This window comes from Anopheles gambiae, chromosome 2 (genome assembly GCF_943734735.2).
Source record: "Anopheles gambiae chromosome 2, idAnoGambNW_F1_1, whole genome shotgun sequence".
Lineage (NCBI taxonomy): Eukaryota > Metazoa > Arthropoda > Insecta > Diptera > Culicidae > Anopheles > Anopheles gambiae.
The window spans coordinates 107,323,167-107,348,822 of record NC_064601.1 but is presented as its reverse complement, the minus strand read 5'-3'; the positions used below and the strand labels follow the sequence as shown (position 1 = coordinate 107,348,822).

General features: G+C 47.5%; 1 protein-coding gene across 1 annotated transcript in view; it reads right to left on the bottom strand.

The window, feature by feature from the left end:
• Positions 1-3,162: 3,162 nt before the first annotated feature.
• Positions 3,163-25,656, bottom strand: part of LOC1270271 (mucin-5AC) — a 32,548-nt gene continuing 10,054 nt past the window's right edge. Inside the window, exon 3 of the mRNA XM_061644033.1 lies at positions 3,163-5,901. Within this exon, the coding sequence (XP_061500017.1) occupies positions 3,518-5,901 (2,384 nt within the window). The 3' untranslated portion in view covers positions 3,163-3,517. The remainder of the gene's footprint in view (positions 5,902-25,656) is intronic.

Below are 25,656 nucleotides of genomic sequence, written 5' to 3'. Positions count from 1 at the left end.
TTTACGTGATTTGTACTGTCGGCCCGGAAGGACGGAGATCGACGATGAAGAAGCGTTACGCGAAGCGTTGAGTGTTGTTTGGTGTGTGGAGAATAATTTTAGCGACTGACGGAGAAAAAAAAGAACCACCCAAAAACCTGATTGCACTGACTACGGTAGCTCCAAGGGTTCGCGTGAAGTCTATGCCCCAGCCTTACCGAGGGGGTAATGAAGATTGATAATGATTTTACCACCGTGAACCGGTTTGTTGACGACGGACGATACGGACTTGATAGATGCTGTGCCTTCGTGTAGGCTCGCGGCATTAACCGGAAGCGGGTGGAAATGCGATAGCGTTCCGGAGTGAACTGGAGAGGAAGAGTGTCTTTTTTTACATCGTCTCTCGTTGTGCGATGTGAACCCTTATCGATCGTTCCGTCAACTAGTACTGTACTACTGTATGACAAGCACAAGCACCGATCGGGACGTTCAGATATTGGGACGGGTCAGGGGGGGGGGGGGGGGGGGGGGGGTACTGCGGGTGCTGTATTTTGATCGGTTTCGGTCTAAAATGGAGCGACAGCATTCCGGCACTGGTGGCGTTTTTGCGGTCCAGCTTGCCACCGCCAAACGCTTTGACGTAAAGTAGTGAAGATTGATGGAAGGTGTCATTATGAGCTCAGTACGGGAACTTCAGTACGGGTCTGGGGCAGGGAATGTTTTTTTTAACTGTCACCCATTTACCGACCCACGTCTACATGTTATGAATTTTTATTTTGTTCGTTGATGAGTGCTGACCGTCGGTGGAAATTTAAGCTCAAAGGTTCAACGTACTCTCAACGCGGGAGGTGCAATTCGTCTAATAGCACACCACACTGATTAGGCGTAACTCCCATCCATCCGTAACCGATGGAAATTGTCACCTTTTCAAATCAAACCCATCGCCAACCTCGGACACACAGCTACACGATTTGTTGAAATAAAAACGGAAACGCACACACACAAACACACAGCGCCAACAAATCTGCCCAGGCCTGAACCGCTGGGAAACAAATTCTGGTTGTCATTTGCCGGCCGAGAAGTCATCAATTTCCAATAACGCAATTTTTCAAACGAAATTGACTGTCGCAAGATCGATAGATAAGCGGGAAACATGGGGAAGAGATGCCGGGATCTGTATCACTCCGAACTCGCGTGGGGGCTTCACCGTTCAATGGTCGGTGCTGATGGATTCAGCCTGATGGATGGACGGGGTGAGCGGGCGAACCAGAAAAGAATATAAAAAAAATCCGCGGCAAAAACGGAAACCAAACTAAACCATTCTTTGATGGAAACGCTCGAAAGGACTCGCTCTCGCAGGAGGGGTGGGCGAGGGGCTTGAGGACTGCCTTACAAAGGACTCCATTCCACGATGGGTCGGATCCATTAATAAACTGGCTAGCAGTGTGTTTGTGTGTGTGTGTGTGTGTGTGTCTGTGTTTGGTGTGCGTTGAAGCACAGTCGCTCGTTACGTCCACGTTGGCAAATAGACTGCCGTGAGAGGGTGAAACACTAAGACCACCCACTGGAAAGGGGACAACGTCGGTACACATCCTGTTGCGCCATTTTCATCCTTATCATCATCATCATTATCATCATCGATCGAGAGAGTACGGTACGGAACCGAGGGTGAAAGTGGCCGGAAGGAATGGTAAGCTAGTTTAGAATGTGGTCGTTCCAAATACACAGCAAAAGAAAAAGAAGAAAAAAACGTTGTTTCAATGCGGGACATCGTACCTACCCCGCTAAAAAGCGGGTGCTAGTTCCGGTGAAAGACTCCATTCTTTTGCGCTCGGTAGCTTTGCTACTTTGTAACGAGTCGAGGATGTTTCGTTCCAGAGAATTCGGTTTTGTTCTCGCAAAGTGCGCTCCTAGTGAGGGAAAATCGCATTCCCATTCTCCGCAGGTGACGCGTGTCCTGCTGGCGCGCCAACAACGCGCGTTCGACAGGCGGGTGTCGAACGAGTTGTTTTGCATTCCGCTCAACTTGTCATGGCTTACTCGCGCTTCGCCGCTCGAAGGTAGCTCTGGGTGGTGCGAGGCAAAATATTTGTGTGTGTAGCTCCAGTAAATGAAAAAAAAGAAAGGAAAACCATCGCCCTTTAATGAACGTCTTCCAGGGCGAACCTTGCCGGGAGATGGAGGACCAAAACACCGTTTCGCCTAGGACACATCACCCACCTTTTTGCCATAAGCGCAGCAGAGTGGGCTAAATTTGAACGCGCCAGTAGCGTCCGCTTCCGGTGCGCGTTGCGACGTTGCGATACTGTGCTGGTGCGTTCCGCGCAAAGCGTTTGGGCCACTGCGTATCGGCGTACCACCAATAGGGCAATGAGTCATCATTTAAAAGTAATTTATTTTCTTTCAAAATTACTTTTCATCAATGTGCGCCTCCCGGTCCCGGTTTCCTTAGCTAAATAGCAGCCGAGCCAAGAATAGTAGCAGGGGTGTGTGTGTGCGCGCAAGCTCGCGCTTGCTACGCGCAAATGGAATGTCATTGGCGTGCGCTTTTGGGTGGCATCATAGTACGAGTGAGAGAGAGAGAGTGTGTTTCTTTGCATAAGGTGGACTAAAATGAATGATGTCTCTTTCCTTCGTTTTCCAAACGAGCAATCTTAAGATGCTCGTGCGCTCCATGCAAATTCTTCAATTTGTTGTAATTTGGAGTGAAGTTATTTAAATTTTCAAGTCGTTGGGTTTCGTTGGGTTGATTAGTTTGGAGAGAAATTCGTGGCAAAGCCAGCGTAGGTCCTTCATAAAACTGGTTGATGGAATGTTGTATCCATGTTCGAGATAGCTGCCCAATATTGTCCCTTATCAATCTCTCTCCCCCGAGGACACTTAAATATCACTATGTCCTAGGGTTCTTACATCAGCAAAAGTTACATCAAGCTAACAGTTTGTTGTACAGCCGCTGTACAGTAGATTCCCGCTTCGGCTGCTCTAGCAATTGATCCACTGCTAAGCGAGCCGGATTCGAAAATCCAACTAATTTCCGTTTTCCGGCCCCCGAACGGTCGTTTAATTTTTCACACCTGTCCCGTTGGGTGCCGACGGAGAAGTTTTGCTGCCGAGCGGCAATTTTAGATTTGCCTGTCAATTTCCTGTCGCGGAGCTGCTGCTGCAGGTCAGGAAGAGTGAGGGTTCTTTTTTTTTAGTTTGAAGAAGAGGCCCTAAAAGATATTGAAAGGAAGGTGGTTGAGGTAGGAAACCGGGTTTGTGACATTTCCGGTACAGCTTTCCGAGCCGAGGCGGTACGGATGACAGTAATTTAGAGGGTTTGGTGGTTTGGCTACTGATGCCTTGATTGCTGTGAGTCAACTTGAGCCTATGAGACAGGAAGGCAGTGAAGGGCTATGAAGGGAACGCAAAAAATGTTATTGGAGACTTCGGAGATGATTGGATCAGAGGAAAGAGCAGACATTTTCGCGAAAGGGGAGTCGAAATCAGTCGCAAGAGAAACAGTTCAAAGAGTACAGAGCATTGCCGGTGACGTCCATTACGTCGTAATGATATCGATATCTTCTTCATCGTCGTCCTCATCCCCCGGATCGGCCGTCACGACATCGATCGTGGTCGTCGAGCAACTGTCATCGTTGTGATAGTTCTGCCTACCGCTAGCCATACGCATCGCGTACTCATCCCGATCGATGTCCTGGCTGCTGTGGTAGATCTTCCGCCCACCGATCACACTGACAGGCGAGTTGTCACCCTCCCCGGGTCCAGGGCCGTTCGGATCATCATCCTTGTAGCATGCCGACTCCAGATGCTTGTTGAGGTACGACTTAAGCGCGAACGTTTTGTGACACCGGCCACACTCAAAGTTCTTGTCCGTGGAGTGTGTCTGCATGTGGGCGCGCAGGTTGGACCGATCGGCAAACGCCTTGCCGCAATGACCACAGCCGTACGGCTTTTCGCCCGTGTGCGACCGCAGGTGGCCCTGGAGCAGCCAGGGCCGCGAGAAAAGCTTCCCACAGACGCCGCAGCTGTGCGACAGCTTGTGCGTAAGCAGATGCATTGCCAGTGCGGGCATGGAGACGTACGCCTTGCCGCAGGTTACACACTTCTTGGCCGACTGCGAGTCCAGGCTGCGGTGCGTTTGCTTGTGGCGCGACAGATTGCTCGAGGTGGCGTACTGCTTGCCACACTCGGGACACTTGTACTTGCCCTTACCGTTGGACGTTCCGTTCGAGGCGGTCGCCGACTCGCCGGACGAATCGCAATCCCCTGCCGTTGATTGGTCCGGACTGTCCGCTTTCGAAGCGGCAGAAGCCGGCGGGCCCGCTTTGGAGGAGTGTGAAGCGGCCACGGCCTGCACCGGAGTGGTTTCCTTGGAAGCTTTCTTGCGATTTTTCGACCGACCGTCGCTCGATATCAGATCATCGTACGTGTACAGCTCGGCCGTCTTACTGCCCGAGAGCTTTTGGCCGGGCGCGGGAGCAACCACCTTGGCGCTGGCGCTTACGGCGGGCACCTTGGCCGCCGTGCCACCGGAAGTGGAAGGTGTGGAAGATTTATGCTTGCGAGTTACTGGCGCCGTCCCAGCGGCAAGCGCGGAACCGTTGACAATCACCGACGTGACGGAGCTGCTGGCCGATGGTTGCTGGTGTGGCCGGCGACTGGTCCGTCGGCCGGTCGGGGGAGCCTCCGGGACCGGCGGTGTACCGTTGGACGAGCGTGAGGGTGAATATTTGGAAGCGATTGACGAGGAACTTGAGTGTACGAAGGAGAACACGCTCGAGGAGGACGAACAGGAGGTGCCGGGTGAGACGGAGCTGGCCGAACATTCCGTGTCGGACGAGTGCTCGGACGTGGGCGGCGTTAGCGGGCCGGCGGTGGACGGTGAGATGGTTTTTATCGTCGTTGCACTTTCACCGTCACTGTGCGCCGAAGCCGACATCGTTGTCGTCAGCTCGTAGCAGGGTATTATCATCGAGATTGGTCCCGATCCGGGCGGACACTGGTAATTAGCTGCCGTGGCCGCCTCCACAATACTGATGATGCCGCCCTGGCAGGGCGCGTTCGGCTGCTGTGGCGGATGATGATTTTGTGCTCCATTGGTCGGGGGATGCTGCGGGCTGGTGGATCCCACCAGCGGCAGCGGTTCGCTCGACGCACCAGTGCCCCCCGGGTGCAGGATCGTAACGACGCACGGTGCCGTCAGGGGCGGTAGGCTTTGGGACAGTGACAATAAATCATGTGCGGCTTCCGTTTCTTCTATGCTGCGATCGCGAAATATGGCCGCCGTTGTGTCGTAGCAGGCGGGCGCAGTCGTGGTGGAGGATGCGACCGTCGCCGGTGTTTGCGAATGGGGCTGGTAGATGGCGGCAGCACTTGACTGTTGCTCCGTGCGATGCTGTTGCTGAGCGTGTTGCGTGGCGGCAGTTTGCACCAGCAGCGTGGCTGGCTGTTGCCGACCTGTTACGGACTTGTGGTACGAGGAAACGAGCGATGATTTATCTTGCCTCTTATCGGACACTTGAGCTGCAGCGGCCGCCGCCACAATCGGCGCAACGGGGGTCGTTTCGGCATAAATTAGCGTTGCCGTGGTCGTCCCCGGCAACGGTGACGGTGTGATGCTGTTCGGCCCATTGGCGTTACTGCTGCCGATGCCATAATTAGGATTATTACGGCCAGATTTAGCGCCTATCGAGGCGAGCAGCACTGGTGGCTGCTGCTGGCCACCGTTGGATGCGGCCGCCCGTATCGTCACGATCGGGCCCGGTGCAGTGGCGCCCGTGTCCGGTTGCGGCTGGCTAGGGGAAGCACTTACCGACAGATGCCGGGAGGAGTTGGTCTTCACGTTGATTAGATTGGTGTTGCTGTTGCTGTTGTTTGGCCCACATTTGAACGTCCGGAAGTCGCTCAGAGGTATGGTGAATCCTGCGCCAAGGGAGCGGAAAAAAAGAAAAAACGGTGGAAAACGTTAGTGTGGTCATAGCTATTGCTTCGCTATCTTGAAGGAATCTCTTAATGAGATTTATGCGCATGTTGACGATGTTTGAGATGAATGTTGAACATAAATATTGGGCTTTGGATGGGATGTGGCCGAAGCTGGCACGGGCTGCCATTTTCTGTCCCATTGGATGGTCATTAGGAAATGAAACAATGCCGAGGTACATTCACGATAAAGTTAGAAGTACACAAGGAGGGTTTGTCTAAATCAATGCGCTCAAATTATGAGTCGATTAGTTAACAGAGCTACAAATTAGTTTCATTTTAATACAAAAAATGTGAGAAAACACTTTTTAAGTGCTAACCTTTTCCTAAGCGCTTTTTTATAAAAAAAAAATGAAACAAAGGATATTAAGTAGGTTTACTAAGCCTTAAGCTCTAAAGAACGAAACTAATAAAATGAATGCATTTTTTATTGAGAAATATGGATAGAGCGTAATGTTGTCTGCACATTCTTTAAAAAGTGCGTTAAATTACAAGTCCCGCGCGATTCTTACTTCCCTCAAATTAATGTGATATACCAGCAAGCTTAATGGGTTTATCGTGCAATTAAAGCGAATCTTACGCCTTCTTCTAAAACTACACTACTAAAAACTGATATGAAACAATCAAGCAAATTGCTTACTGGGCTCATATTGTTAATCCAATCAGCTTTCAACCCCATTCTTGTAATACTTTAAATCGGTTACGATTAACACTTAGTTGAATGTTTGTAGGCACATTTTACGCACAATTATCCATTAGGGCAAACGGTCCTAGTATCTCCTAGTCAACGTCTTATGCTGTGCCAATTTAATATAAAGTTATGACCACTCGCCTAACCCTTACGTCCACAGCTAGCGAGTAATAGTCCCCGTTCGTGTCAGACCGTTCTGATTAGACCCTCGGAAAACAACAAACGGCAAATGGTCAAACATCATCAACCTCAGGGAGAGCAGGGAGGTAATCGCACGGCCCGGTCGGCTCTCGGCAAATGACAATTGATGAGTTGGAGGCGGGTCCGGTCATCGTCAGTTAAAAATGCAAACGATTCAAATTGCATTTACGATTAACTTAACGCTGGCCCCCGGGGTTGGTGGTTTAGGGGCGGGTAGGGAAGGGCCGTAATAATTACCGTCCGCTACGGAAAGGTTGCCACATGGGCAAGGGTCAATGCAAATGAAGGTGTATTGTGTCTTTGGAACTCTCTTTGGTAGGATGAACTGGAGAGGGATTTTGAAGCAAGAGCACGAAGCCCGCAAAAGGATCAGCGCCAGACTTTGTTACGTGCACGTATAGTGTGAGTGTGTTGGGAAGCGTATACGCATACGCGAGCATCCTTTTTGCAGCACGGTAGGTAGAGAGCTCAGTCCAAAATGGGACGTGCTGGTCAATATCCGTTTTCACCCCCGTGAAAGCACTGCTGGACAGTTTCTTAACCAGTGCGTAATCACCTCTTTCGGCACCTTTCAGCCCGACCGCTTGTGGGTTAATCCTTTCGGCACGCGGTAGGGAATTTAGCAAAAGATAGGGAGCAAGCCAGAGTAATCCGGAGTAACAATAGACCCGCCTACCTACTGGGACGGTGCTGCTAGGACAGGCTCACTGGACAAATCCTGCCATCGGTGTGCGGTGGGATTGATAATGTGCTTCTAATTGCAATTAATGCCAACCGTAAGCAATGGAAATAGACAAAACTGTTGACTTGCCCTTGTTGTAGTAGTCTGTGCCGGTGGGCATTTAGGAACCCCTGGGAGGGGTTTTGGATGCTTGGACGCTCCCAGTTAACTCGTCGTTTCCGGAACGAGCGCATGCGAGTGTGTGTGTGAGTGTTTTTTGTTGCTACGCAAAAACTTTGCCCAATGAAACAGCCGGATAAAGGTAAAGTCCTTTGCATTATGTGAAGGAAGAAGTTTCGTTTGTTCGCTTCCCGTTCCGTTCTGGGTGCTGGGTGCTTTCCGTTTGCTGTTCCGTGTTGCTGGAGAAAAATAAAATTTTATGCAAACTTGCACATCCCTTTTCTGGGTGTCTTGGTCGCTTCGACACCCAGCACCGGGCGGGAGGTTTTGCTCCGTTCCAGCGGGATAATTAATCGCCATTGTCGGTGGCTTTGCTCGTTATTTACAGTGATTACCGAGAGCGTTTTGTTGGTGCCAGTGTTCACACCGGCTCTATTATGTTAGGTAGGGTTTTGTTGAGCGAGTCGTTGGGTGTACTTTTACGCCATTTAGATAACGCGATATAGAAGTACAAATAACGGCATGTTGAATGCTTTTTCTCAAAAGCAGCACAAGTTTAGGATCTCTGTATCTTATATTAGCTTAGTTTCTTGTTAAACCAAAGTACATAAAATGAGATATTTTTGTTAAAATATTGAAAAGCACTGTTACAGTAACTGGAACGTAGATATCCTTTATTATTGGCAAATTGAAGTAAGTATCGCTCGGGCACAGAAACAAGGGTCATCAGTGAATTAAAATTATACCCAATCCTTTGGTACAGGGCATTTAGAGCACCAACGGACGAAGCTAGCCATTGAATTTCGCACGCCGAAAAGGACGTCCACCAAAATGCAGACGATCCACCGGCAGACCGACACTCCGGACAATGATCTGCCAGCCGTTTCTGATGCCGAATTCCCAAACCGTAGCTAACGAGCTTAATCGAATTTGAATGAAAATTACCGTTTCCCGGTCCGGTGCTCGACCACCGCCACATCGGTCTGACAGTAAGTGGAAGTTACAAGACCGCCCGAAAGGAAAGGGCCGGACGACTTTTGGTTTCCGGGAGCACTGCACACATACAGACAATGCTGGATCTGGAGGGTGCATTCACCTGGGCTGGCTGATACTCTCCCTTCCTCGTCTCAGTCTCGGCTGTACACCGCAGCGTAAAGTATCGGTTGGCCAGACCGGGTTTCCCGAACTGCCAAAAGGCGAACGAATGAAGGTGGCGTATGCCTCGGTGACCGGGCTACCGGCAAATCATCATTCTGAGATTTCTCGATTTTCTGCGTTTCGTCTTCTGGGGTCTTCTCCCATTGTTTTGGAGCATCAGGGCTCGGGACAACACGGTGGTGAACTCTGGTGTCTGTTCGTGCCGGTCGGCGCTGCGAATGATGGGGCCCATTTAAATAGGTAATGTGCACAATTAAACTCTGCAGATTAAATATGAAATATTCATGCACAACCAATCCCCTTTTCCGCACGGTTGGTCACCATGGGATGCACGCTCTGTTTGGTAGTGAAGGTGCAAGGTGGATGTCTCGGATGTCTCGACCGCTACCGTTACTTAAATTTCCTAGGAAGACCAGTTCGATGTCACTACGGTGCATTTGCAGTGGAGTGGAATGGTCATATCGGTTCTGGATGCAGTTTTGTAAGCCATTAACGATTAGTGTACTTGTGCTTTTGGTTGCGCTTGAGCTCTGGACATTTTAAAACTACCAAGAGTCGAGCACAAGGGTCGGTTAACTTTTAAAGATACCGGACAGAATTCGAGAAATTCATGACCCCGGCGAGTGAGCTGTTAGATAAGAAACATTCATTGTTCACTAGCTTTGTTAATAGAAAGACTTGAGCTCTGATGTTGTTACATTTTTTAAACGAAGTTTTGCATGAAACTTCAATCGCACTGTCGTCTGACAGTGATATAAAAGCCTTGTGACCGGCATTTCCGCGTAGGACGTTACGCCAAGTAGAAGAAGAAGAACAAGCCTTCAATCAAGATACAGTAGTTTCTTGATAATTACTCCGAAATATTGTACGCTGTAAGTCTTCTTCAATATTAGTTGTAGTTGTCATATGTTCGTATTTAAAAGACCTTGAAAGAAAATCTTACAAAATCATTGCTCAGAGTATACAGTTCGTCTTCAGCTTCTAACCCTAGTAAACGGTTATTCTGTCATAAACCACATCGGCACATACTGGAAAACATGTCCTTCCAGTACTTTTTTAAACCGTGTGACCCGGAATTTTGCCCACGTCCCACAATCATCGACTGCCGAAAGTGTGCCCAAAATACTCGAATAATCGAAAATACGCCCAGAATCCAGTTAAGTGTACATCCTCTTGATAGAGTTGGTACGACGCTCTAATCCATTTGCAAGACTGGAGCAACCGCAGCATGTCACTATCTGCAAGCATCCTATCGCTCGTGAATCATTCAGGGAGCGTTGCAAAAACTGAATAGCCTTGAACATCCCGTTCGACCATGATTGCAAGCATAGAAATTGTCGAACCATCTTCCAACGGGTAGGTCCCACACAATTCTACAATCAGCGCACGGATGTGCAACAAGGAAGAACGCATGGATCGTGCAGGCAGCCCTGCATACTGCTATTGGCGTATTTAATTTAAATATACAAAACGATTGTATTTATAAACATAAATCATGCGAACGCTACGTTCTGTTGAAGGTGGAGCAGTAAAGGTCACAGCATGGCATTGTTTCATGATGTTATTCGTGGCGTAATCGTGGCTAGGTTCATGGAGGCGAGGTGTGTGGAAAATCGTTTTCCAAGATTGCAAGATTGCACCAAACAATGGGCAAATGTAATCTGCTATTAAGTTCATATCGAATGCTCTTTTAAGAGACCTGTTGGATAAAAGTGAAGTATTTGCATGAAATGTCCAAACTATTCGTCGAATCGTCAATATTCCGATTGATATTAGCACGTCATCAGTTTTGTCCTCTGCCCAAGCTACCCGCAAACCATTGTCCAATGCTGCTTCAAAAGACATCGGACCGTTTGGTTTCCATTATCGTCGCTTTCGGGCCGCGCGCCCGATTTCACTGTGCGTCACGCGCGCGCAATGTCGTTTTTGTCCACGGAGAGCGCACACACGCACACGTGCCCCGGAATTGGCAACAAATGGCGGCAAACAGCGATAAAATAACATCATGTACAATCACAATTCGCCTGCATTCTGCCGTCTGCAAGCCAAAGCAGGCTCTCGTTCAGGCGGCTCCGTCTGTTGGCTGCTATCTAACGGGATGCTCGCTCAATACGTCCCCATACTACTAGAGCACAATGGCAAATTGCACCCACAGTTGGTCGATTCTGGTGCCCGCGTTGGGTGACAAAACAAATGGGAAGGGTTGAGAAATGGTATTGAAATGCGAGGAAGAGGAGGATGAGATACGCAAGTAATAGCGGGTGCGACACTAAAGGCGTCGTCAGCGAAAGGATTGTCTTGGTTGGATGGGCCTGTAAATTCATCCTGAATGTAGGATCGTTCGGTCTATCCTGGGTGGCTATTGTTCAACGAAAGCATCCTTCATGTATGTTGGGTGGATGTGATGGGGTACTATATCAGACCATGCGGGGAGTTTGCTGTAGCTCTGCGTATGGGCTGGACCGACCAGGCATATAAACACATCCGCATACGCGTTCGCACAGGTGCAACGGTGGGGATGATTCCCTACAATGGATCAGGCACCCTCTTTAGGAGGCATACACGAACACGTGAGGCATGCACGGAGTGTTAGCTTGCCGGTGCTAGACGACGCATCGAGATGGTGTTTCTGAGATTGGAATCTATTCATCGTACACTGAGTTGCAGCGCACAGGAGTATATATAGAGAGAGAGACGAACAACCACGAAATGATTGTAGAATGCGCTAAACTAATGGCGATAATTTTCAACGTCGAGACCATCTCCAGACAAACCATCCTGCGTCAGGGATGGGAAGAACCAGAAAAGGAAAGCGTAAGCGTTCTTCCTCTGGTGAAGTGTCCTTGGTTTTTGTTTCCTGTCTCTACTACTGGTTGCACCGCAACTTTTGTAACTTTTGTGTCCAACAACGTGCAGCTCGCAGCTGGGCAGAATCGTGAAGCTTCCGCGTGTGCTTGTGCTATGTTGCTATCGTTCGATGACCAATCCTCCGTATTGGTACGAACGGTCGCGGTCGCGGTCTTAGAACCGCCAATAGCATCCAGCATCCAATAAACCCCGGGTTGGACCATGTGGTGACCGAAAAAGTTCTTTTATTGTGCGACTACTGTCCAGCGTCGTACGCGCTTGCCAGATGCAACGAAACGGTTGCATCGCGGAATCGTTCTCCCGGATGGTGGTGGTGGTTAGTTTTTCAATTTGTTGCGCCAGTGCACTGCAGTCGCTGCACATCAGCTGGCCGTTCGGCATCGAAGCAGCAGCGAGCAGTTTTCCCCGAGACGGAGGACCGAGGCAGATGATTGGGCTGACTTCGGCAATGTGTGCAATAAATTAATTACTTCCCGATAGCGATTGATCGATCTGGCGCGTTTCGGGACGTTCGTTGGGAGTAGTTTTAATCGATTTTGCTTCCCCTCTCTCTTTCTCTATCTGTTGCGATTGTTTCAGTGGAGTGGAGCGTGCATAAAGGCAGAAGGGGGTAAATGGCGCTATTGGCATTTCATTTTGCAATGATAGTTCGGTTGGCGAGTTTTGCCGATGTTCTTTTGGGCGGTGATTCAACATGTTTTCGGTTCAGAAATCGTTCCGAAGTTTGGGCGATAAAAATGTGTAAATAAATCGATAAAATCAATCAAAAACAATACTCTTAAGAGCATGATTGCTTCTCCGTTAAGCGCCCTGATCGTTTGTAATAACGTACTAAATTACTTCCTCCAGCCAACCAGGACCCCACGGGGGGGGGGGGGGGGGGGAGGTGGAAACCGCTCCCTAATAAGCTCCAACTAATTGGAGGTCATTTTGTCATCCTCCACCACATTAACGTGACGGGACAGAGATGACCAGTAATGCGTACCGACCCGAGTTCATTATCGTCAGTGCGCCAGGGAGGAAAATTACGCCAGTGAGTCTGTTGTCTTACTTGGTTTTACGCCACGCCACGTTCGAAGTGTGACAAATGGGCTTCGAAATTTGCAGAATCACTCAAAGAGTGAAGTGATTTTTGTGTGCTTCTTTGCGTTGTGTTGTGTAGCAGGCACAGAAAACCATCACCATCCCTAAACGACACGTTAATGCGCACAATTGACCACTAACGGCGTTGTCCACGCGCGGGCTTTACTTCCTTTATCTTGCCAAGCATCACGCATCACGCCGTTTTGGCGCAATGGCAAAGTGGCCGAAAATCGCTTCACCACCGTTGCGCGGTGCGGAATTTACAAACACTAATCCTCACCCATAAATCAGCGTTTAATTGCTTTATTAACGAAACCATGGCAGGAGGCAGGCGAAGGCCGTTCTTGCGGGCATTTCTTACGCCCGTGGAAGTTTCCACACAGCTCCGGTCTCGCTGGTAGAAGGCCTCGAACGGTCGTGGTGCGAGAGAGCGCCGAGAGGAAATTGGTTTTTCTTCGTTAGCGTGGAAGCGTTCTGCTTCTGTTGCTCTGGTGTCCTTTTGCCGTGTGTTGGACCTTTTAATCATCGTGGTTCCCAAATCCCTTAGCCACGCTCTGACGATAGGTAGGCGGTAATGGAGAGCAAGATTGGGAGGGTGCGGAACTCACGGGGGGAATAAAGAGCACCGGAAAGCGGGTGAAAACTTTGCCCAACCAAAGGAAAGATTGGCAGTCGAGAAAATGGCTCCCGAAGAGGGAAATAATAGAACGGAGACGCCTCGATACTTGATCATGACGTACGCACTACGGCAGGTTTTTTGTTCGTCTTTTCGCCTCCCGACAGCTCTCTGTTATGAACTGTGGTATGAATGGTGGCGGTTTGCGTGGAGCAGAAAGTCCGGTGCAAAACCCGCACCCTCTCGGTACCCGTATGATAAAGGTGCGTTCGAAGTTTCCAAATCGGAAATGGTTCTGATTACGCGGAATTCAGGATTACAACAGGCGTAGGCAGGAAAGGAAAGCGGGTCTAGCGTTTCCACGTGCCGAAAAGAGGCAAGCAGAGGGTACAGCCGGGATGGCAGCATGGTAAAGCGGGCGCGCGGTAACGATGGATGGATCAGGAGGGGGATCTTTATCAACTTTATCAACGCGCCCTAATTGCGGCTATTCAGGTGTAATTAACAAAGATTCGTTTCCGGTCCGTGCTGGTGCACGGTGCTGGTGCTTCCTTTTTTCCTTCGCGTAGTGCCACTTCCGGCCGTACTACGCGCCTCGCTCCAGTTCAATAGCTCGAAGGAATATAAAGAATAAAAATGATTCGTGCACGAGGGATAACGAAGTGGGGTTGCTGTTTTTTTGTTGCTTTCTTATTGTTCGCCGTGAAGTATCGCGTCGAACTCACACCCGGTGCTCATTGCCTCCAGGAGGAGTGGGAGGAAAACCACCCGCCGGGGAGACACGATGTTTTGGAGTTTTACTTTATCTTTGTGCATCGTTCGTATGGGTGTAGATGGAGTGTTGTTGTTTTTTTTACTCCCTCAGGTATCAGATTTTTCCCGGAGGTTGCATGAAGGAAGCTATTTTTATTCCCCAGCAAAACGGACGGCACGGCACGGTCGCTAATCGGCCGTAAGCCGCCGTGAGTGCGCGGGAAATCCATCCTTCTGCTCTGCTGTTGGACGGATAAAGGACACGAATCACAGGACACTACCGCAAACGGGTGCGATTAGCTAGATGGTGTTGTGTTTTCTTTTTTTTTTTGAGTTTGGTTCGGCTTTTCGCAAGGTGACACAGGAAGTATCACCAATTGTCGTTTTGTTTGAAAAGGGTCCAATATTTAGCGATCCCTTGAGCATTGCGTGTTATGCAAATTTATTCGATAATACGTTTTAAAGGAAAGATGCAGTGGACAGGTGATCAGAAAGGGTACCGTAAACGTGTATACTTAAGATTGTGAGCTGTTGGAATGTGTTTAGAATATCGGAAGATAGGAGCTAGACATCGGAAGTAACCTTGGCGCTGTGTAGACAAAATTGCAATAGATGGCGCCAGTAGGTGGTTTAAGTGGTCAAAGCGAATTGACGAATGCCACGAGGGGCATTTCAAAAGCGTTAAGAAAATGTGTCGATAGAGAACAGTAAAAAGTTTACATAAATCTTAGAAAATGTCTGTTTTCATAGCTGAAATCGTTAACTAGATACTTTAGATTACTTGTTCGATAGCAAGTCGAATTACTGAAGGTTCCGTGTACTCTATCAAAGTCTATGTACTCAGTGTACACGGATCGATAGAATGGTAAGCATATGTACTCTAGCATCGTACCCTTTACGGGCCGGTTAGATGTGTCATTTTATATTAGATGTTTTAAGAATTGCTCTTAAAATTTGGAATTAAATCCCAAGGGAAATGTAGTTTAGTTACTCTGGTAACTAGTAAGAACTGTGCGAAACCACCCATGGAACCTATAGTTTTGTAAAACTGGTTTCTAAACCCGTTTTTCCTTACAATTATATTTGGTGAAGGGATGTTATGAATGTATTTTTCATTCGATTAATACTTCTCAACTGCGAGTTTTGTAGGAATACAATCGTTTTCAAGCCTACGGCCCCATAAACGGCGTAACATTTAGCGCATTTAGTACGCATCGCACGTCGGGCAGCTCGATTTAAATCCCAAACGCCCGTGTACCGCTTTCCAACGCACAAATTGTGTACCAAACAGGTGTCCGGACACGTTTGCAGGATGCAGTCCGCAGAGCTGGGCAGCATTTGCAGCAAAGCACCAGTCACATGAGCTCATACGTACGTCCAGTGTTGGTTCGCTGCTGGCCACGAGAGGATACGAATTCTAGCGTGTATCTCCAATAGGACACGAGAGACTGCCTGATCTCTACAAAGCCTGGGAAGGGGCTGTATGAATTTTAAATTATTTCTAGCCTCCATTGTGTAGCCAACGGTCTGCAGTGTGTGTGTGTGTGTGTGTCTGATGGAACGATTTGCTGGCCCAACCGACCAAGCTGGACCACATCTATAAATACCTATTTATATGCAACCAAATATACCTCCGCATATCGGATCGGTGCTGATGAAGGGCGGTTGTGCATGGAGATGCATTACATCACGGGAGACCTCGGAGCTCACTGGACCTTTTGAAGAAGACACTGTGCATTCCAGCTGACGACCCTCTAGACCTTGATTTCGAATGGAAAAGTAGTGTGGGGTTGGTGTTTAAAAAACGAGCCGGAAGTTATCGCAAGCCACCTGCTAGAATGAGATAATGTGCGTTGCCTTTTCGAAAGTAACGTTCCACAGAACGATTAGAGCAGCTAAGAGTCTGCTGGCCGTTGGTCTAATGTCACACCGTTGATGGACCACTGGGCCAGGTGGGCTTGTGGGTGGGCAGCAGCTATGCACGAACAGTGCACGTATGCAGTTCATGCCGTGCGTTCGGTCACGTCTGGGACATGATCCTTGGATACACTTTGCGTACGTTAGAAGCAGCACCGGCAAGGTTAATTTGCTTATAGCGACTTTTATAATTGAGACAAATCTTCCCGAGCGAAGGACAACGCACCAGCACAGCACCACACACAGTAGTGCACGTTCAGAATTGCGCCAGAAGATGGCGCACTGTCCCGCGGGAGAATCTGGCCAGCAGCAGTGGGGCAGATGGCGTTGCCAAAGTGTTCACCTCATTGCAAGAATGCAAACAGTATCGTGCCATCGTGCCCGCAAACAGCCAGCCAGCGAGCCAGCCAACCGGCTGCAGAACCAGTCTGCCAGAAGGCGGGCGTGATGCGTTCCCCGTGCACTTTGGAAAGGTAAATTTAATTAAACTGCGACAGAAGGCAAACACCATGTTTGCTGCGGTGACCGGGGCTGGGCTGCAGAAGAACGTGCGATAGAGCGATGTTTGTGTGCGAGAGAGCTGATTTGAAAGGGCAGACACTGTACGGCATCTCGTCTTCAGGCGCACAAAAATGTGGGCCTCAGAAAAGGCAGGATGGGGGAAACAACATTGACCGATGGCAGAGACGGTGGCCATGGCTGTAGGGTGAAATTTTTGAACCATCATCATCAGCATCATCGATCCGTGTTTGTCGCAATGGCGAACAAGTGTTTGAATGGTGGCGAGTAATTGATTATTCGAACAGATGCTTGAATCGGGGGCTGAGATTTGCATCCTGTTTGGTTAGCATTCATACAGTCGCCATACAGGACGGTGTTGTGACCAGTGCAGACCTGGCAGTGGGAAGCAGTTGTCACTTTCGTGGCCTGGCCCTGGAAAAATCAATCAATCAAGAAGATCATTTAAAGAGCGCTGATCAGCCTGTTTTACCATTAAGCGACTGCTAAACGACGGTACAATATGATGTGTAATGTATGCAACACTTGCTGTAGAATAAATAAACTCTTCCGCTTTACCGCGTTTACCTTTACAAAAGAGCCGTTGTTTTGATATTGAAATATATCCCTGCACAACAACAAAAAAAAGGCCAACAGAGCGCAATTTTGCGGTATGTAGCACCCTCCACCTACTAACGCCAATTGCATGACATCGTTACGGCAAGCTTTATGGCACCACAGCGCAGATTATACAGCTGATTTCCGTGTATATGGTACCGCATTAGTACGGCCGTTTGGTTGTTGCAGCAGCGAATACCAATTGAACCCACCGCGGCTTGGTAGGGCCAAGCCAGAGGGAATCTGTTGTTGTTCGGGATCGGGGGGGGCCAGCGAAGCAAATGCCCCCGTACAACAGCCAACCTTGTGGCTTGTTATTTTGCCGATGCAGGAAAGGAAACAGTGAAGTGAGGATCGTAAATTGCTCACCGCTACCCCTCCCTTCTCTTTTCTCTATTTATGGGGCGCTCCGTTTTGCAAAAGAGAGTGAAAATTGGACGCCCGTTTGGGGTTCGAAAAAAAAGGTTGGCCCGTCAGAACGGTACGCGCGAGAGGGAAAGTGCAACAGCCATTTCTGCTCGTCGAACACGTCGCGCATTTGAATATTTTTGACATAAATTCTGATTATTCAATCAGATTTATTATTGAAATTCATTCGGTTTTATAACTGTATGGCTCATAATTTCAATAAATAAAACATTTGTATGAATGTTGAGCAGCGAGAGGGAAAGTGAGACAGAGAGATAGAAAGGGATACGGTGAGAGAGGGTTATGTTTTCGGTAGGGCTCTATCTGTTCGAATTTTTTATTCGCTCGTCAGCAAACCTTCAATGCAACACCATAAAAGTTTTGCCATTTTTTCCACCCCTCCCCCGACCCGGTGATGAAGATAATGTTTCGGCACGGGATGGATGGATGGCATGATAGCTGGGGCACACCCGGTAGAATGATCAAAAGGGTTCAAACAGTGGAACACGCCGAACAGAAGAAACGTATTACAACCGTTGCGTGTATCGTTGTTTTCCTCGATTCCGTTGGTTTGTGCGGTGAAAGTACCAGAAACGGAGGTTTTGTTTAATGATGGGTAAAAAAACGGCCACCCCATGGAGCAAGGGGAAGGGGAGGGGAGGGGGGGGATATAAAAGGAAGAAAATCCGCAACAGTCTCGCAGTAAAGTTGTTTTCTTTGCGCCCAATTGAAACACCATAAAAACGGGCCCACCCGCACGTGGAAGTGGGAAAGGAAAATCGAACTAACACGAGCTTCCCGGGAACCATATGGAAACACGCCGGTCGGCTATTGTGTGTCTGGGTGGTGCACCGATGTTATGGCTGGTTGTTGGGTTGGGTTGGGACAGCCCCGGGTGGGTGGTGATTGTTGTGGTTGGCCACTTTTCCACGTTTCACCTCCACTCAACCGCGCGGCCCTTGCTCTGACGCTGCTCCTGGTCCTCCGGGTGACCAAACATAAAATCAATAAATTCATTTCCCGTAAACATAAATTTCCTGCTAATGGTGTTTTCCTTCGTTTTTACGCGCCCGCCGTACGCATTTTCGGGTGGCGCGTCATCGCGGTAGCACTGCACGGACGAGCGAACCGCAAGCCGACGCGCGTGTTTGATCGGTTGGAAGGAATAAACGGCCCCCTTCCTCCCCGTCCCTGCCCTGACGCAAGGACCGCAAAGGAAATGCATGCGGGAGATGAAAAGTAGTGTATGTTGGGTTGGGTGATGGAAGATGCCCGGTGGGCGCGGGGTAGGATTAAGGTCAACGAGGAGGCCAAGAGAATGAAAAGAGGTTGGAGGGTGGAATGGAATATCGTAAAAGTTGTTTGATAAGTTATCAAAACTGATGTATTGCCTTGAGAGCGCTCGTAAAGCGCCTAAAGATATGCTTTATTCTTCAGAAATTGATTTAAAAAGGGAAATTGATCACATTTGCATACTTTTAGGAACTAGTGATTGTGTTAATTGTATCTTTAGCTGAAAGTTATTTTTTATAAACATCAATATCGTTTAAACGAATACACTGAGGCATGAAAATATAATGGATTTGAAAGAAAATTATGTTTCGTGATGCTAATTACACCTGATCAAAAGCACGTGTACGACTGATTGCATACTTTCTGGCGACATAGATTCATTTGCAATTCTTCTTCTATTTTCGAATGATTTTACCTTTTTTTCGATGATTTATATTTTTGACACAAATATTGTCATTCTAGAAACGTTTCGCATCATTCCATAACGAGCCTATTCATCCCATCCATCGCGCGTAATACGAATGACAACTAGGTGACCCATCCTCCCTTTCATTTCGCACATCGAGCCAAAATGAAAAAGGACACCGAATGTTTACCTTCGCAAGGGCGAATCCCTGAGCCATGAGGCCGAGCATTTCGGGCGTGCTAGCGTGTGCGTAAGTGCATTTGGTGCAACGAGATAATTGGATACTACACCATAAAACAAATTAACAGCTTCCAAAAGGGTGATTAATTCTCACCGGTGTAATAGATTTTCCTCAGCAGCACCCCCTCCCTCCTCCCTTGTTGTGCCCGATGCGTTAGCATTGGGTGGTGCCGGAGGGAAAAGAAGAGAGTGAGAGAGAGAGGAAGGGGGGGGGGGAGCGAACGCATACTCGGCGCTGTCCAGAGCGGTAGAAACGAATGAAACGCAAACCGACAGGCTTAGGGATGTCGGCATAAAATATGCAACAGCCTCTGGGCGTTCCGATTGGAACCGGGCTTCGTAATTACGAGTGGCCGTCTTTTGCATTCCCCTCTCCACACACCAGCAATAGCCTCATACTTCTGCTGGCGGACCTGCGCCTGGATGTGGTCGGGTGGTTATAAAACTAATCAAAATGGATCAGTGCCTTCAAAACGGGCGCTACATCAAACAGCATGGCTCGGGACACTCCTACCTGCACGACGACCTGGTTGAACCTGTACGGAAGGTACGGTGAGGTGGGTAGGCAGTGTGAGCGTTGGAGGAGGGATTCATTCGTTACATCTTCGTCGTAGGAGCAAGTCAATTGGTTGACCTCTGGGGACATACCAAAGGTGCATCTGCACTTTGCCCGGTCGAGACAAACACAAACAATTAAACGGTCCGGTGCATTCTACGGGGTTGTGGGCGAGTGAGCGTTGTCTTGTAGTTGGGATTACCGGTGACATTTACCACCTTGCAACAACAGTCGGACGACATCTTTATTGGAGAATCAATTTAATCTGGTTGTTAAAATATCGTTCGCAATGCATTTTTAAGCTTGTTTGCAAATTGAAATTCTACTTCAATAACTGAAGGTTTTATCCAAATATTTCTCAGCTAGCTAATACTCAAGCAGTCAGTAGTAGGCAGTAAACTTGTTAGTAATAGTTACCATCAATATGTAATTATAACGTAAATTGAATAAATTCAGCATTGACTGCCATGCGGATTGCATACTGCATAATCGCGTTGTTGAAATCAGCCTGATAGTATGCAATGCAAATAACAAACCGTTCTTTTTAAATTTTTGTACAGTGCAGACGTATTTTACTAGATTCTTGTACAGGGGAAAAGCTTATCATACCTTAATCTGCGGATTTGTGAATGAAATTTGAATACATTTTGCAGTACACATTGTAATGCATCCAGAAATTCGATTATTACTCTAGCAGCAAACTCCAGCAAAAAAAATCGTCTTCATGTTTGTGCTGAATTGACAACTGAATACTTTACAATCGAGACATTAGCCATCGACGCTCTTCACTACAATCCATGTACTAAAATATTACGACCTGTTTCCTGCTGCTTCTGTCGCCAGTTTGAGCGTTCCATTGTCACCTCTAGCAGCGAGCGGTACACAGTCTATAACTTGCTTGCACGTGAAGTTACTTTCGCCCCGAAATGGATCCATCATTTACCTTTAACGAGTGCATCAAACCGTTTGGTGGCACAAACCATCCACACAAACGCACTTACTGTTTCGCGTATTTTTTGTTTGTTTGTTAGATATGGTGGAAGGAAGTAATGCGCCTTTCCCTTTGTTTTTGGCCTATTCTGCACGCGTGAGCAACACGTTTGAACGATTATGGTTATTTTATGAGACGTTTGTGAGACGATCGTGTGAGTTGGTGTGTCCTTCGGTGTATCTCCTTCCATGTGCAATGCCTGCGTGCACGAAGAATTCCTTAGCACGAAGCATCGTGTTATCTGTGTGGACGATGTTTGTGTACTCTGTGTTTGCTTTCCACATCTCCCATACACCCAACCGCACGGACGAAAGAATGTGCACAAAATTATCAAACAAAATATAAAAAAAACAAACACATTCACACGAGCACATCCAAGCGCCCGAAACATGCGACCGTGTCAGGATGAAGGCTATAAAAATGAAATAAAAATAAGCAAATCAAAATATCTGCTCGCTGCCGTTACTGTAAAACCAATACCGCTCGGTCGTTTGGGTGGCGTGTGTTGGTGTGGCAGGTGGGTGGCTCTTAACAAGCATAAAGTGTTGCTTTATTATCGCTCATTGGGCAGGGGAGGAAGCGCCCATCGCGGTACGGATTATTATTGATGGTCGTTGCGTTGACCGTACCAACGGGTGGTTGGTTGGGTGGTCCAAGAGAAAGAGTGGTTGGTTAACGTGAACAACGGCAGCGCGGGCTCGTTCGGGAAGCATATGGTATGCGATCGGGTTTCGGGGCCTTTCAAACCCGGTGAATAAATATGAGAAATTGTTATAAATTTATTGATCAAACACGAAATATATGTAATCAATTTCCGTGCTGGAGAGGATGTTTTGTTGTCTTCTGTGTGCTTTGTGGGTTCAGCTGGTGCGGGAACGCGAAGTTTGAAGGATAGATTTGGTCCTTCTATGATTCATGTTACAGAAAGTATTGCTCAAGCATGTTCTTTGCAAATATGCGCATGAGTTTCGATCTTTGTTGGACCTAAAGGGCATTCATAAAGAAATATTATTGAACTCTTAACTCCAAAAACTTCAATCAATAGTTTAACCTTTTCGTCAAAGTGGTGAAATGTTACATTACACCCAAGAAATCGCTCTTCTTGAATGTTGCCTTAGTATACACAAGAATCGCTGCCTTTCGAAGGTGTGTTTCCCCCTTTCATCTGCAGATTTCACCGGGAGTGCAAACGAGGCAAAGGAGTGAATCTACTTCAATAAATATTTATTTAATACACGTTTATAAGGGATTATGTGTTTTTATAAGCAAGATTAATGACCTTTAGCGCGGGGGTTGCTGGAAGCCTGATGGTTAACTTCACTCCCTCGATTCTTTGCCGCTATCGGTCTTGTTGGATAACCGGCGAGACAGCCTTACATCCCCACCAAAGGCTACACACCGGGCCGTGCTGCTGCCGACGTGGCAGTTTCGATCGCCACTTTGGGTGTTTCGGCGAAACAAGTGCAGCGCAAGGGGGATGAAACGGCAATTGACGCACGGGAGGTTTTTCTGTGAACGATACCCCTCGGGGGAGGCATCTTGTTTGAGAGTAAATGGTGTTATGATGGCGTTTGTTTGCTGTTTGGAGGGCTGTTTAGAGTGTTGTTTTCGTTGCGTTTTGTTATGTCAAAATGGTTCCAGTTTTAAGCGACCTGATTTTAAGGCTTAAGTGTTGTTGTTGTTGGATGTACTAGTTGCGTTCGAGATAGAAATGATAAATTGTTGATGCTAAAGGTAGGTGTGTAGTTGTGAGTTTGATGTAGTTCACTGTGAGTGATTTTGAAAAATATGAGAGTTATGACGCTAAGATAGTTTCTCTCGCAATTTATTATTGCTTGTGAAAATTATATACATGCTGCTTCGATAGATGTAAAGTGCATCTAAAGCATTGTAGAACTATTTCTACCATATTTCTACCATATTTGTAACGCTTGGAGCAAATACGGGTGTTAAATAATGCGGAATTGCATAGTAGCAGGCGTTTATACGGTTCAAGCGCTACATAAATGAAGATTTGCTGCAGTTCGAACTGGTGATAGTTTCAGCAAAATAAAAGCCAAATCGAACATTAACTTCTTTACATTTGCTTTAATATTCACCGGTACGAAACTACCCACAGCAAACGACTATTGTAGTGACCATTACTTCGGGGCCGACGGGTTTAACGTGTGATCATAAAATATTTACCAATTACTTGCAAACGCTTTCGCTGCGGGCCCGTTTCCGCCAGCTTCCGAGCTTGAAAGTAACCAGCACCGGGCCATTTGGCCAGTGTGACACCAATTTTGTGGAGCAATGATTCTCGCATCAGTTTCCTGGTCCAATTTTGGGCATCAGGTTCGCCGAAAAATCATCCAGGGCGGGAAAACCTGGCAAATAGTCCGGCCAAAGAGATAGGGAGGGAACGAGACAAACTCACACGCAACACGCGCCCCGGTAGAGCGGGGCCGTAGCTCCACGTGGCTCGAGGGGAGCGCCGATCCAGGAGCGCATAGTCTAGCGGCCAGTGTTGGCAATTACTTTCCAATTAAAAGTGAAGTAAAATAAAATTTAACTGCATCCATAAAATTTTAATTGATTCACTGAGGACCACTGAGGTTCTGGTTGCGACAGGGGTGGAGGGCGAAATCTGGCCCCAGGCATGGAAGTTGACGTTTCTCCCGAAGGGTACTGCCGCTGGCGCGTAAAAACTCCGTTGCGGAAGCAATGGCAGGACGAGATACTGATCTACTCGCGTAAGTATTGCGCGAGTGAGAGGGAAACCTGAACGATTCCCGTGGACAAAAAAAGGAAGATAAGGCAGGAAAAAGCGGAAACCACCACCATGCCAACCGAGTCGTCAAAAATAGCACAACAGGCAATCGCCGCGTTACGGGTACGGTTTCTTGAGGTTAAATTAAAGTGCGATAGGTGTGGCCGATGCTGCCGGCAAATGTTTAGAGTAATGGTCAGTCGTAAAATAAATTTAGCGAAAATTTTCTAATTTCCACCACTACAGTGAGTGTTGCTGGCTGCCTGGCTGGATGGCTGGCTAGGGATGGGGTGCACGGTGCCGCATCTGCCATGTGCGGGCTACGGTTGGCGAGCCGTTGGATTGGTGTGGTCTGGCGAGCTTCAAATCTGGCAAGCGTGGTGAGCCAGAGATCGTGTGATTTGATGGAAAGTTGGGATAAAGTTTTACGATAATTATTCGATTTTTCGAGAAGCCCCACACACACCGTTGACCGTTTCAAGGGAGGAAGGTTAAGGGATAGGGGCCGGGGGAGGTATGGCGATTTGATTGGACTGAACTCTGTGGTAGTGTGAGTCGAACGCAACGGTGAGTTTGCCCCCGCGAGTGGCAATCAAATTATGGACAAATGGGAATGCGAACGGGTGGCTGGGGTGAAGCATCGCAAAATTGGAAGGAATTAGGTGCGACTTGTTGGTGACCTTAATTGGTGGTGCGTTCGGGCGGGAGAGCGTTGACGTTTAGGAATGATCGTGCTAAAGCGATTAAGATTTATTGTGCTGCATTGATAGTTTTAGTTAGAACGGTTAGTAAGAGGCAGCCATGCAAAATAGCCGAAATTTAGGGCTTTCATTGCAGGAATAATAAGGCTTTGTGCTTCATTTGGTTCGATATTAGGAGTATCAATGAGCTTAAAGCGTTTTTAAGACATTTAGACGAATGTTTTTGAAAAAAACGCACATTTTACTCGTATTTAACTATGTATTGATCAAACTTTTGTCAAAATCAAAATTAGAAAAGTGCTCTATCGACACGACTCGATTTTACTTCGATGAAACAATATTTAGGCTATATTGCGGATTGGGTTGAATATAATTATTAATTATTTGTTAATATTCATCTATCTCTTTCCAATGTTTCTTGGTACGTTTTACAGTTGCTCAATAACAGTTGCTTACAAGTGAACTATTGCCGTCCTCGGCTTCAGCTGATATTGAACCCAATTGCACACCTTTCTGATCGTTCTCATTGCTTTTAATAAACAAGAACGGATATGCTAAGATTCTTCAAGTGTCTTTGCGAGATCTTGCTGGATTTTCACAGAGTATCGCCTCTCGAGTGTCCATCTTCAAATTGACGCCCTAAACCGTTCTTTGTCTTCTTTATCCGTTATAACTTGGTTGCCAAAAGCCTCCACCAACATGCAATGGCCTTCGTGCAGACGTTTTCTCCACATTGTAATCATTCAAGAAGCTATGCTCACGAAAAAAAAACAATATTTAATAATGCAAAAAAACAACTGATGGAAGGGATTGTATAAAGATGTTATCTTCAAAAAACGATTATTATCTTGCTCACATGTAATATGCAACATTACGACATTTGTCGTGTAAGATATTTTACATTAAGAAAGAACTCGTTGCATACTCAAAAGTATTGAAATAAACAAATTATACAAGACTCCAGCAACAACTTCATGAACATTTTTTTTTTAAGTTTCTGTATCGCAAAAAATGCGGAAAACACCACCACAAAAATGCTCGCTTTAAAGTTGCAGCCAATCACCGGGCAGGAAATGTCGCCGGTAAATGCTAAGCCATTGCGGTGAG